Below are 15,403 nucleotides of genomic sequence, written 5' to 3' on the forward strand. Positions count from 1 at the left end.
CAGCTGCCTCCGATTCTGAGAACAGCTCGTTGTACATGACACCACAGAGACACCCAGCATGTGGAGGCTCATGCTACTCTCCGCGATCCATGCACAACTTACCACGCACCCTATTGAGAGCCACTAATCGCGACCATGAGGAGGATACCCCATGTGACTCTACCCTCCCTAGCAACCAGGCCAATTTGGTTGCTTAGGAGACCTGGCTGGAGTCACTCAGCACACCCTGGATTCGAACTTAAGACTCCAGGGTTGGTAGTCAGCGTCAATACTCGCTGAGCTACCCATGCCCCACACGACTCCCGTGTTTTAATCCATATCTTTAGAAGTGATATGATAGGTGTAGGTGAGAAACAGGTGAATATTTAAGTTTTTTTTGGCTATACATTTTTCTCTCTGCCAAGTAGGGGGCAAAATGCATGAAGAATGTGAATCACCAAAAACACAAGAAGAAGAATTTGAAAGTTAAAGTGGAGACTGACTAAGAAGGGAGGAGAATTTTTTGTAAAAAAAAAAGGATTTAAAAATTTAGCTGTTTCTCACCCATACCTATCATATCACTTCTGAAGACATGAAATTAACCACACAGTCTTATGGTTTACTTTTATGCTGATTTATGTGATTTTTATTTTTAGCTTCAAAATTTTCCATTCACTTGCATTGTATATAGACCAAAAGATCTAAGAAATTATTCAAATAAATGTTATTTGAGTTCAGCAGATGAAAGAAAGTCACACATCTGGGATGGCATAAGGGTGAGTAAATGATGAGAGAAATTTCATTTTTGGGTGAACTATCCCTTTAACATAGATGATAATGAAAGCCAAAATATTAAATGTAATGGATTAATACTTAATGAGTTATCCATTATTTTGAATAGGGCAGTAAAAATTATAATATTTACCTGTGATTTCAGAGCAAAACTACAGATAAAAAAATTATAAAATAAAAAAAAACCTTAGAAAGGTGGAAGCATCATTATTACATTTTTACACAGGGCTAAGTAGGTCTATAAGGTCATTGTTGCATTATTTGCCAATGGTGTGAGTCCAAAAATTTAGAAAAAAAAAACTGTACCTGTAACCTAGAAGTATTAAAGATATCCTTTTAGTTTGTGGTTCAGAACAAAGTTTACTTTTGATTGTTACATTTTAGGGCCTTTCATGGTTAAATCCCAGTAATAAGGGGCTCTCAATATGTCTCCATCCATAAATTGTTAAATATTACCCATTTTCAATGGTTACAATTCAGAAGTGGGTCATATGGTATTAAGATTTAGCACTGTCCACTTGTGATCGCATCACCCGAAACGAATGGGGTCTTTCTTGCTATCTTGTTCCACTACCCCCAACCAACCACCTCCAATTCATCTAACCATAGAGTCATTCAGATCTTTAGTTTTCACTTACCTTCCTGAAACAGCCTCTAATCATCCCATCTCCTGCTTATCACGCATAATTGGAGGTACAGCAATTAGTGAGTTGTAATTGATTCGAGTATGGACAACACTGGGCTGACGCAGAAGTTTAGCATGGGGCTAATTCACCTCCCATCTGCAGGCTCAGTCTGTATAAGAAAGAGTACTAGATAAATAAGCAAGGACAGGACATCACATTTTATTATTTTTAATAAAAAACGTCTTAAATGCGCACCATTATTGGCAAATTCACTCGTACCAGCCAACTGCAGTCAAATATAAGAGGCCAATTATTCACACTGTAAAATAGCTATCTGCTTAGCCAAGCACCCAGGGAAATTCAATAAGTTGCTCCACAGATGAGGCTTGGCTTTAACTGGACACAGATTTTGTGGGCATCCATCACAGAGCTGTGCAGACGAACTTGTCTGCCGATACAAGGGACTGGACATGGGGAGGAAAATTAATGGTGTGCTCTCTCAGCAGGCCTTAAAATTAAAGTGAGACATCGTGGGCCTAGCCGTCATGTTGTATTTGGAAAATAATGGCCTCACGTATGTACTTTTTTTTGCTCATGGAGCATTATTTTTGAAGGGTAGGATTGCTGTCTACTATTGAAAGGATGCCTCGCATCTAGTTTGAAAGCTGTTGCCTGTAATCCGGCTAATCCTCTCAGGTTTGGCGTTATTCTGAGTTTATTGGTGATAGGAAGTCAAGGCTCTGGCATGTATCAAACATCCTTGAGGCAAATAAGCTGTCTGTAGCTGTCTGTAAACTTTTAGATTACATCATTTATTTTTGTTCTCATACACATGAACTAACCAAAAGGGAAGCAGGGGCCCCGTGTTTAGTGGTACACACCATTAAGAGGAAGATTCAAGTTTGAATTGTGCCCTTACAAATTAATAATAACACTATGAAGCCCTTGGACTAGCCACTTAATCGAATTTTGCTCTGGGGGAACCACATGGGACCCCATGTTCTGATTCCCTCAATGTCTGTGTTAGTTAACACAATGAAATGCAAAGCAAAACTGGCTACTACAGATGAAGAATGACCCTAATAAGGCTGGTTCAAAAGTCCAGAGATCTCAACGGTGCCCGTCCAATTTTTCAGCTGTCTTGGTTCGGAAGTGATTTTCCCATTCATTTTTGCCCATATGGATTATATAAAGGATAAAGTCTAAGCCATGAAACAAACTAACCAGCTTGGGGGGCAAATTACAACAAGCTTTGATATGAAGCAAAAAGTATTGGAAAATGAGACAAAAAGACAAAGTTAGAAGGCTGCATACTTAACGTTTTTAATGAGGGAATTAACAACAATCCCACAAAGCAGTGCAAATTATGTATTTGAATTAAAAACTTTGGAAATATATATTAAAAAAAATCAAAAGAAGTGATGAAATACACTTTATTGTCCCCCAGAGGGAAATTTGTTTTGGACTCAAGGTGCATTTACATTGAAAATTTACTTTACATTGGATCATAAAATAACAATACAAATAAAAACAAGAATACAATAAAAAAAAAACATAAATCCATAACCTTAGAAAAAATTACCCATGGTTTAAAATTTAATAGAGGTAGGTATAACACATCGGCAATCTGTACCGTCTTCCAGAAAGTAACAATTCATATATAATGCAGTGGGTCAGCTATAATTTTATGTGCTTCCCAGAGAACCGACTGTTCATACAGTTACTCCAGGGCCTGATGTTTCCTTTTCCCTACAATTGTCAATCTTCATAGCACCCAAGCTTAGACTTTACTTGAACCATAAGGTTACCAAACCATACTGTTATGCCATATCTAATTAAGCTCACTACGGCTGCCTTATAAAATAAGCTCATAATTTTCTGATCAACTCCATACAGCCTAAGTCTACGCATAAAATACAGTCTCTGCTGCACACAAGAGCAAACTGTGTCCACATGAATCCCCCAGCTAAGTATATTATCAATATAGGTACCAAGGTACTTGTAGGAACACACTTGCTTTACTGATGTTTCATGTATGATTACTGGTGTATGATCACCTACTGATCTGGGGTCAAAAAGAATTTCTTCCGTCTTTTTTGTATTTAAGATAAGATGATTTAAATCACACCACTCTACAAACCTTGATACCTCTAAAAAATATACTGGCGGATCAGAATTCTCATACAGAAGGCCAAGTATAGCTGTATCATCCGAGAATGTTTAAATACAATTATTCTGATTACAATTCGAACACTCATTGGTATACAATGTTAAAATTATAGGAGAACTGACACATCCCTGTGGAACACCTGTGCTAATACTTTTCAAGTCTGATAAAATATGGTTGACTCTAACCTGTTGTGTCCGATTAGTTAAAATGATAAATACCACCTAATTAAAAAGAGGTTCACATTCAATGTTTTTAATTTATTAATTAAAAGGTGGGGCTTAATAGTATTAAAAGCTGAACTAAAACCCACAAATTATAGCCGTGCATAGGCTTTTGTATTTTCCAAATATTTATTAATAAAATTGGTAACTGTATTTGCGGCATCTTCTGTACTGCGACCCTGCCTATACGCAAACTGTAATGGGTCAAGAACTGGATTAACTTCTGTCTTTAAAATTGACACCATATACTTCTCAAAGCTTTTCATTACACAGGATGTCAAGGCTACTGGCCTAAAATCATTGTTCTCACTCGAACCTGGTTTCTTTGATAATGGAACAATCATTTTTTTTTTCAGAGATCAGGTATAATATGAGAGTCCACAGATTGCTGAAAATTAGGACACCATGCTGCAGTAAGTTCCTCTGCATGAGCTGAACTACTGTCAGGACTTGTGGACTTTTTAGTACACAGTCGACTGAAAATTAAACAAACTTTTTGTGGTTCCAAAATGACCCTATCCTATCTTTCCTCTATTATTATTGACTCAGAAACTTCCCTGCATTCCAGTGTACAGTCCTGTGTATCAAACCTGAGGTAAAAATTATTTAACTCATTTGCTTTCCTCAGTTCATCATTAGTGATGAGTCTCTTATTATTTGTGTTCATATTAGTCAACTTTAATGGTGTCTCATAGTTTCTTAGGATTAGTTGAAATAAAAATCTGTTCAAAAATCTCTTTCTGGCTTTCCCTGGCCTTTCTTAGCATACCGTTCAACTCCTTCTGTATTAATCTCACACCCACCCGATCAGTTTTTTCCGATTAATGCAGTCTTTTATCTCCTTTGTAATAAATGGCTTATTATTTGGATAAATGGTCACACACCTTTTCCCAGCACATTATCCACACAAAAATGTATGTACTAGGTGATAGTGTCAGTAGCCTCATTGATGTCCAAACTGTGAAACATATCCCAATCAGTACATAGAAAGCATCGCTTAAGTTTTTCTATGCTGTCATTGGACCACACAGAAACAGTCTTAACTTCTGGCGTTCTAGATTTAAAACCAGTCTTATATATTGGAGTTAGATGAATAATATTGTGATCAGAATTTGCCAACGGTGGTTTTGGTCTAGCAATATATCCATTTCTTATGTTGCCATAACATTTATCCAAGATATTCCGATCACGTGTTTCACACTGAACATACTGTTCAAAACCAGCAAGCACTAGTTCCAGTTTGCATTGATTAAGATCTCCCAGAATAAATACCGCAGCTCCTGGTGTCTCAAGTAGTTGCTGCTGGACACAGTCAGTAATTTAAACTGCTGCTTTCGCAGTGTTACCATCAGGAGGAACATATATCGCACATAAAATGATATTCCCAAACTCCCTTGGCAGATAAACAGGTCTTAAGGATAGGCAGAGAAGCTCCATGTCTGGGTTAAGTATTAAATATATATAAATATGTAAATAGTTTGAGAGTGTAGAGAGGACTCAATTGCGCCATCCACAGTGCATCATTCATGAAAGTGGGTGGTCTCTACAAAGCTCATTTGTCGTGGTTTGTTTGTCATGATTCTGTGAATGGTGGTTTTTTCCTCACCGGATCTTTGGTAGTGTAGTTCTTAATGACAAATTCCGCTAATAAACTCAATATTTTGAAAATAAGGTTGAAATAACACAGATTATAGGCTTTAACAGTAGTATATGCAATAAATGAACAAGCTCAGTGCTCACAGTAGGTCTATCTGTAAAGGTTTACAAGGTATCTTTCATGACCAATTCCCCTGTGGAGATAAGTGGGATTTTTTACTTTCGGAATCCAACTGTTGCGCTCTATATGAACTCCAAAGAATTATTTGAGCTTTGCCACGTAAATTAATTAACTGAATCATAATTAATTTTATAGCTCTATACACTTATTATATGTCAACAATTGTCTCATTTGCATTTATCTTTATTTCTCCTTAGGTATTTTAGAGACAACTACGTTGATACTATATTAAATCTCATGAGTAATGAACCAATGAGCAATATACATTTCCAATATAATATAATTGGTACTGAGGTATGGGCTGTGGCTCTGCCATTACTCCTGTTGCCATATTCAGCAAAGTGTATGCCAAACTCCTCTAAAAAATGTTTTTGAGTTTGTTAGTAGTGCTTAAATGTTTTCATATGTCACATAAGAGGTGTGTGTGCATGTCACCTGCTGTCACTTCTATGACTGCTGCAACCTTTCATGCCTGTGCACTCAGACCACAAGAACATCTGCATCCTTTCTGAAACTCCCGGCAGAGACAGAGTGAAAGAAAGCCACAGTGTTAAACAGACATACGTGACAGGTCTAATACATGTTAGGAAACCAAATGCATATGGACAGCTTGCATGTGCCACACATGCTTAATTCTGTTTTCATATGTATGTTTTTGAATTGCTTTTTAAGCTCGTTATACTTGCACAGAATTGCACAGACAGACAGAGAGGTCATGTGTCAAATAAAGATAAAGCAGTTTATTCATCAGAGATAACACCATCTATAAAACGACAAATTGCACTGCTCTGATCTACCATCACTATGTACAACAAAGTGCTTTCTCTATGCCAAGCTTTCTCTAGTACTGTATCTGCTTTGAGGCAACTGAGAAACATTCTTAAGCTCACTACAGAGGCAGACAAACATGAATAAAGACATTCTAGTTGTCCAAAAAGTTGTTTTACTAAGATTCCTGTCCACTGAGTGGTTTTGCGTACTAAGATGTAGCTATTTTTACTTTTCTTTATCGCTGTGCGGTGAGGGAAATGACTGATGAAAACAAATCACGTTCTGTTATGGACAAATCTTTAGAGAGTTGTGCAGAAGTATCGTTTCCTATAAACAAAGAGATTGAGATCAAGATGATGGTATCAATACTGACTGCTGCATGTATGAAATTAACTTTGTCTTTTTTTCTAATGCAAAAATATAATTCACTTTTGTTTCCTTTCATGTCTTTTAATTCAATTAAATTTGTTAACTTAATTATAATAAAGGTTTTAACACGTGTTCATTACTTGAATATTTCTCAGTTTGACAAATAGAAACCACAATAGAGCACAGCAGTGCCCACACACTTATTCGGTTTTCCTGGTTTCGGAAGTATTTTTTCCTATTACTTTTTTCCATAGGGATTTCATAAAATCCTTAATAAAAGTGTTTCCCAAAATCCCAAAAACAAAAAAAAGCAAAAACAAAAAAAGCAAATATTAATAAAAATACATTGTTAATTGTTTGTTCATGATACCTTAACTATAATACATTAACTAATGTTGAAAACTTATTGTAAAATGTTACCACCAAAACAACCAGCTTCAAGGTGAAACATTTCAAACCTTGATCTGAAGCAATTCAATTCAAACAAAAAGACAAAGGTACAACACTGCGTACTTGATGTCTTTAATAAGGAAATTAACTACAATCCCATGAAGCATTGTGAATTATATTATCTCAATAAAACTAAGTAGTTTGAGAACATATAGGGAGACCGACTTGATATTGTAATTTGCAGTGCATCCTGGAAGTTAATGGCAAATGCTTTTTTTTTCATGAGTAGTAGTGTTGTTCTTCACCAGCAATTCAATTATTAAACACGATTTTGACTGATGGCTTCAACAGAAGCATATACCATCGATTAACAACCTCAGAGCTCAAGGTAGGTCTGTCTTTAAATGTTTATAAATTATCATTAACCATTTCCCCTATTAAGAAAATGAATTGGATTTTTACTTGGAACCTAAATTAGAACCTAACTAACTAAAACATTAAACTTAGAAAAAATAGTTTCATAGTTAGTTTCAATATGGATTATGTAGTTACTGCAGTTTATACTTTATTTTCTCAGAATCCGAGCAGAATTGAACAAACCCATCAGTCATTGGACAGATAAAAGTCTAAGAACCAATTGTGGCAAAATGTATCATTACTGCATGTTGCCTTTGCACAGAAGTATGGATTCAAGATCAGTCACAAGGTTGATCAGTCACAATTACGTTTTATAGGCTTTTCTCATTCAGATACTTGTGAGGCACGTAGAAAAGGAATAAAATAAGTGAAATACCCGAATATTACATAAAACTGTAAACAATGGATGCTAGGCAACAAGGTAATAAGTTGGCTATCTATAAATCCTGTTCAAGAGTGTTTTAGCTGATTACCATTTTTGTATATATATATATTTCACAAGAATCATCTTGCTGATCAAAGGGGATCCAACTTAAACATTTTTTGGGTTTAAAAACAAAGCTTTGTGTTTGGAAGTATCTGATTATGATGGATAGAGGAGCTTGGTTTTACTTAAACGTGTTTGTTGTGGTACAAACCACTATGTTGATCTGAGAAGTATTTTGTGAATGGCGAGACTCCTTATAGATTCAGCTCTTATGACAGTGCTTTGAAAAGTCTTCAATATTCAGGGAAAGACCGGCACTCCAACACTCCAGTGATGAAAATCGATGTGGCTCTGGGTGATTTTGGCAGCCCATTGACAGCAGGTTTGTGACAGACATGCATGGCTGTGCGAGGAATTGCAAGCTCCACATATGACAGGTTTAGCAAAGCTGTGTCTGGCCTGTGTGAAATTAGCATTGTCCTTGGTTTTCTATCCCACAGAATGCTATTCAGTAATTGCCAGCCCAGAGTAGGAGGAGCAGAGCAGATGGGTATTTTTACACCACTTCAGTTATATACAGCTTTCTGCATTTATCACTTTGACACTAATTTTCCAGAGCCCATCTGTGATGTGTATACTATATTCTCTAGTGCTTCTACTAAAATATCAAATAAATATATGACACAATAAGTATTGTAAGTACGAAATGTCCTATAAAATAAACAATTGCAAAATGAGGAAGAAAAAAAAATATATGTTGCCAAGATTGTTTAAGACATGTTTAAATATATGTTTTATTTACAGCTGAAAAACACACCCGAAAGTATTGTGGCAAATATTTAATTTTTAAAAAGAAATTACATTGCAGACTGAACTTTGATGCTACATACAGTTAGATTGCAGATCATCTACAATAACATACGATGGCCAAACGGAGTGTATCTTAGTAATGAATCAAAGCAGATCCACATTGGGCTGGTTTTAGTCCTGAGTCCATTTTTTTGTCTGCTGGTGTTGGTACTGTATTGGTTCAGTGTGTGACCGGTTACAGTTTTTCAGTAATTTTTGGAGAGAGATTTGATTGACATATGTCTCATTGCAAAGACTTGTTCCTGTCTGGGAACCTCAGATATGGCGACCCATTTTACAATGTCAGAATCTGCAGTATCGTGAAATTATCGTTGTCCTGAAATGAATTCCCTGATGATTTTTGAAGGCTCAAGCCTTGCAATTAGGCTTTCCAGAAAACCTTATTCATGAGACATGCAAACGTCATTTTGGTTTTTCTGTTAATGCTATCATTGCCTTAATCTTAAAGAAATTGAACTTGAGTTATTTCTAAAAGTTTCTACAGTTTAAGCATTTAAAATGCCATCATTTCAGTTTGAAAGCACTAAATTGGTCTGCACTGTACATATACTGTATGTTGAGGCAAATCCTCAAATAAGTTTGTTTTATGAACGATCAAAGGCCTTGTATCACAAACTCTGCCCATCTTTCCATAGATACCTGAATTACTTGTGGTTTGTGTGTAATTTCACCATGAACATGGTGTCACTTAGTAGTATGTTCTAAAATTAGTTGGTTAAACAAAGATTTTTGCAAAATATAAAAAATACTGGTAACACCGTTGATAAGAACTAGTTCAGTCAACTCTTCCTATGATTAGGAACACAGCAAGATGAACACTATTTATGCCTCTGTGGTCAATGTGACAAAAGTAGTCATTATGCAGCCCAAACAGTGAGGTTAAACCAAAAGCAAACACACAGCAGGTCCCTTTCCTTTTGTGTTCTTTAGCTTTCAGCTGCGGATACACAGCATGGTGCTGCATCTTTTCAGGGCATCAGGAATTAAAGAGGATCAACAGTTTATGTAAGAGATGGACTGCAGAGTTTGTTGTTTTCTTCTCTGACAACTGTTGGTAGGAGGTAAATAATGCTGGTCTCACGGGCGGCAACTGAGCTGACATTAATAAGAGCATGTGGGTGCAAAAAGAGAATGGAGAAATCAGAGCATTTGGTCACCTCAGTTGGCTTCAGAGATAGTTTCTCCGGTAGAGCGGGCAAGAGAAAAAGACACACACACACACGGATCATCACAGATGAATTACCTATAGGAGGCACTAGGACCTAGACAAACAATCCCTGAGAGAGTCATTGGGGCCAGCTGGCAGACACAGATTTCTCGCCCTGATCGGGGCAGCTGCAGCCAGACTGCAGACATGACATGCATTTCAGCGAACTGGTGTGGGAGCCTCGTGCCTCCCCCAACCCCCGGCAGACACTCAGTAAGCACAGAGTGTGACCCCTGCATAAAAGCTGCTGCCTGCATGGACAGATGCACAGTTCCCTGAAAGAACCAATCCCAACCCCCATTCCTTAACCCCAAACCCCTCTGAAACCCCCTCTGTCCGCAGTCCAAACAGTTCAGGCACACATAGACACTCGCACAAACACCTGCATGCAGGGCCGATGCAGAGCTGCTTTTAAAGCACACGTGTGTCTCAAAGTCTGCAACAATAGCAAGGTGATGAAAGTGCTATTACCTAATTAAAGAATACGATATGAATTATGTGTCAGCACTGCATTACTAATGCTATACTGTGTGCCTGATAAGTGCTGCAGATTTTAATAAGCTTCATCATTTCCTTTTCATCATTTCCACCTCAGTTTTTCATAATATTTCTGCTCCGATACTGTCAGCAGACCTCCCGACGGCAATACATTTGAGTATGTCCGCAGAAGCTTCTTGGAGAACTCATTTGAATGTGTAATGATTAGAAGTAACACTGTTATGAGCAGTCATGAAAATGACAGTGCTGCATATTAAATAGATACTATCTTTGTCTGGAACTGATCACAGCTTGACTGCTTCCCATCAGAGGCTTCAAGACATTAACGTGTTGTTTAAAACATTTATCAAGGCAGCTGTTAAAACTTTCTTGTCACTAAGTATTTCACCCAGCTGCCTCTGACCTAAAAAGTGTTAGAGAAATTCTAAACATCTTACTCTTGTAAACAGCTCTGCATAGCCCTGTGTGTCGCTTAGCTAAACCAACAAGATGTGACATGCTTGGAAAGGAAAGCAATAGCACTTACGGAATTCATTGAGAAAAATAAACACATGGAGTAAGAAATTGTCCAAGACTACATCATTTCAAGACCTCTCTAATTTAAAATTGGCAGCTATGCTGGCCCAATAACACTCAACTTGACTTCAGTAGGTGAACACTAGATCTGAGATGCTGGGTACAAGCAAGTCCCCAGAAATCATTTCATTCACCTCTGGAGTGCAGTAATCTGGGAAGTCAAAATGAGATCCTGAGTTGGCATGAAATGCTTCAAAGTCCTTGTCCAAAGTGGAGCAGTCCATAGGCATACTGTTAGATATGATATGCAAGAGTTCCTCGTCCAGTTCCTCATCTGAACATACTGATGACACTAAAGATGAGGAGCTGGTGGAGGTGGGTGTGGAAGATCTACCACAGGTCGACCCTTGTGGCTCACTCATTGTGGACTCTGGTGGAGCCTGGCACTCGCTGTCGGAGGAGAAACTGCTGGTGTGGGAGATGGGCACCTTCTCTCTGAGCTCAGGAACTGCTCGCTGGTGCTCAGGGTGAACGGTAGCCGGCTGGTGAAGGACAAGGTGACTTGTCTGGTTGTGGTTATCTTGTAACATCACAGGACTTTCTATGTTTAAGTCCACTGTGTCGTCATCGCTCATGCTCTCGATGTAGCTCTTGTATTTATTGCCACTTAAGTTATGCTTGGAGGAAGTGGGTTTAATCTTTAGCCCTTTGCTGGAAAGCCCAGTAGATCTTCCTGAATGGGACCTGCTGGATTTCAGGGACAGCTTCTCCCCAAGTTTCACAGGGGTGGAGCACTTGCTCTTCTTCCTGGGACGGTACTTGTAGTCAGGATAGTCAGCCATGTGCTTAAGGCGCAACCTCTCTGCCTCTTTAATGAAGGGGATCTTCTCATAATCAGGCAGTAATTTCCAGCGCTTTCCAAGACGTTTTGAGATCTCAGCATTGTGCATGTCTGGCCACTGCTCCATGATCTTTCGTCTCTCAATCTGTGACCAGACCATAAAAGCATTCATTGGTCTCTTGATGTGCCCAGTAGGAGTTTTGCACCAGTTGGGGTCTTTGTTGGAGGGTACGTGTCCAAACACCTCAGCATCTTCTTCTGCTGCCAGTCCCACAAACACCTCTCTGGTAGAATTGCTGTCCATGACTGACGAGTATTTGTGGCTCCTTTGCTGAACCATGATGTTGGACTGAGATCTATTCAGTAGGTTCTCTAGAGTCATCCATGACTAGACACTCTAAGATGCATCGACTCAATTTCTGCGTTTTTCCTGAAATAATGGAAGAAATGCCTTTAGTAACCGCTCATATAGTAAATAAATTAACAGGTAACACTTTACAATAAGGCTGTTAATGTTAACATTAGTTAGTGTAATAGTCAGCAACATTTATTAGCTTGGTTAATGTTATTATTACATAAACATTTACGTTTTAACATTAAAAGTTCAACATATATTATTATATTATTAACAATTCATTATGAACTTAATAAATGCTGTAAAAAGTATTAGTCATAGTTAGTTGATAACTAAAGCATTAACATAGAGAACCAAATTGTATAGCGTTAATTATTAATCTTTTTGAGGCAAACTTAAAATTTTCACTTAAATTGTGCCCTTCCAGGACAACTGTTTCCTATAGATAGATAGATAATGACAAGGCTCTCCATGAATCAGAAATTTTGTCATTACATCAGTTACAGAAGAGACAGCAATATAATAATTAATGTCAAGTAGCATAAATATAATAAAGGTACCTACAGTAGAAACAAAGAGAGCCTCTTGTGATAAAATGCAGAGTAATTCTGAGTCACTTTCTCTCCTCATATGAGCATCTCCTCTGCTGTAGCAATTGTAATGGAAGTCACTTGAAAAAAAGCTCTCCAATGTGTTCCTGCTGTTTTACTAGGCTGTCCAGGGCAATCTGCATGCAAACCTTTTCTCTCAGATGCTCTCTCTCTCTCTCTCTCTCTCTCTCTCTCTCTCTCTCTCTCTCTCTCTCCTTCAGTCTTCTCTCAGTCACTCACTCTATCCTTGTCTGCCGTTTCTCCTCCCTGCTCCCTCTTTGTATGGATGGCCCCCCTCGTCTGCAGTTTTATAAACCCACACTGTAAACAGCGCAGCCTTACCAGACACAGACTCCTCCCCTTTCCACCCTCCGCTCTCATCCGTGGTGTGTGTGTTTTTGTGCATGTGGGTGTGTGAGTGTCAGGGATGAGGGGGTGAAAGTTTCCATGCATTGAGGTACAGCTACAGTGCAGTGAATGGAAAGAGAGAGAAACAGAGAGTGCTACTAACTGAGTAGGTGTTAAATGCTTTATGCAAAAACTTAAATTAGGACAAGACCTTCAAGCAAGCTGAAGACTGCTGCATGTACACTCATGTGTTCAGAGAGTTTATGTGATGTAATTCTCAATTTTGATAACTATAACTAGCAATGGTAAGCACACGCCTATGCATTCAATGTTGGCATTTCTTAAAAGGAGGCAATAAGGGCAATAAGCATGTTTTATATGTATATTTTAGGTAGTAATGTATAACTTGTTCATATAGTATATTTTAAATTATATAAACCACCATTTCTGTTTTTCATAATTTTTAATGAACTTTCACTAGTTCATTTCAAATGGTCCTACAAATATTCCATGTAGTTTCTAAATTAAATGAGGTCATAAAAATTGCATGCATAATAATTGTAAAAAATAGCAAAATGCTGTTTACAATAGTTTTAGATGTAGTACAGCATGTTACATCGCAGTACATGTCAACTTCCCAAAAGTATTTCTTGTCAATACGCTTTAATATTATATACTGTAAAAATAAATATGTAACATCAATAAAATGTTATGGAATGTACTGTAATGTTATGATGTCATGACTGGATATTGCTGCCCTCTCTCTTTCTAGTGGCTTCACATGTCAATTTCTTCTGGGTTTTAAAATATAAAATGTAAATTGCAGAGCCTGGGGAGTACAGACTAGAGGAAGACCGATAGTGGATTTTGCAGATACCGATAACTTGTGTAAGGTGGTGGGAAAGGCCGATAATCAATTAATCTGCCTATAGTTTTTCAAATTGATAAAATTCATAGAATGTAAAAACAAATCGTATTATTTCCTTACTATGAAAATAATCCCAAATTCCCAGATTCAGTTTATTGTTCAACCAAAATCCCCAAAATTACTAGAAAAAAAAAATGAAGATTTGGTGCGTAATGTGGATTGTTCAGTATAAACAAGCTTGAAGCAAACCTGGGACTCTTATACTGAAATGACTATCTGACTATCTGCAACACTCGCCTTCGATATTTGCCGATAACGATAGTTCCAAAAAGCAACTATCGCAATGATTAATCGGTAAAACCAATATATCGGTCTACCTCTAGTATGGACAACATCTAATAAGCCTAGCTTCAGACAATGAACATAAAGTGAGTAGATCTGAAAACGTATGTGACTGTCCTGGTATGGCATCATTACATCTTTCCACAAAATTGATGATTAGAATGAGCTATCATTATCTAATATATACAGCCACTAATGTTTTAGTGAAATATGTGAACTGATCCATATGTCGTCAGTACCCGAGGGCTGAAGTGCAATCTTGCATTTCTGGAGGTATGTCCATATAATGGGCAACTATCCAAAATCTTGTCTGCCAAATTATTCCCATATAGTCATACATCAGTTGACTCGTGCAATTCTGATGTAGGTGTGCAGGCCAGGTTTTCTTGTTCTCTTCCTGTTCTCTGAATCAGCAAATTTAAAAAATTGGTCAATTGTATCAAGTTCATTGTGAACATCAATCTATTGAGGCCTCTTAACAGCCTGTGTCTTCTAGCACTTAGTGTAATGATCTGGGCCACATCATGGTGTGTCAGACATATTAATTTGACAAATATACTGACATTAGCCTGACACTCAAGAGGGAGGGGAGGATGTTAAAAGAAAAAAGACAACAACACTATCACCCACCGACCTAGTTCAGGCCCTGGCAAAATCCCTGGCCAGACACATCATCTAATTATGTAACGGGCAGAAAAGAAAGGATTGGACCCCTTGAGCGGGATGGGTGTCTGTCTGGCTGATAAGGATGGGGCCTCCTCCTCTTTCATACCCAGCCCAGGCAGGCGTTAGAGCGGGACACAGAAAGATCATCTTTCAGGGATTAGTGGGCAGAGGGAGGAGGGCACCGCCTGAGCACACTGCTGTTCCAAATTCCAAGAGGGGAGCAGTGATGCCATTGCAGTGTTGAGTGACCAGTACCCACTGGCAAGTGTGTTTTTGCTTGTTTTAAACTTGCTAAATTTTGTTTCTCTGAAAATACTACTGAGCACTATGCAGTTTTGCTTCTAAAGAAAATATATCTTGTCT

The 15,403-nt window shown here is 37.9% G+C and overlaps 1 protein-coding gene across 1 annotated transcript; it reads right to left on the bottom strand.

Moving 5' to 3' along the window:
- Positions 1-10,350: 10,350 nt before the first annotated feature.
- LOC127632836 (transcription factor SOX-11-like) lies at positions 10,351-13,056 on the bottom strand. The gene is made up of 2 exons (XM_052111641.1): positions 12,791-13,056; positions 10,351-12,301 (listed from the first exon to the last, which is right to left on the bottom strand). Exon 2 carries the CDS (start codon positions 12,251-12,253, stop codon positions 11,159-11,161), a length of 1,095 nt encoding a protein of 364 aa, XP_051967601.1. The 5' UTR covers positions 12,254-12,301; positions 12,791-13,056; the 3' UTR covers positions 10,351-11,158.
- Between the last annotated feature and the right edge of the window lie 2,347 nt (positions 13,057-15,403).

This window comes from Xyrauchen texanus, chromosome 39 (assembly GCF_025860055.1).
Source record: "Xyrauchen texanus isolate HMW12.3.18 chromosome 39, RBS_HiC_50CHRs, whole genome shotgun sequence".
Lineage (NCBI taxonomy): Eukaryota > Metazoa > Chordata > Actinopteri > Cypriniformes > Catostomidae > Xyrauchen > Xyrauchen texanus.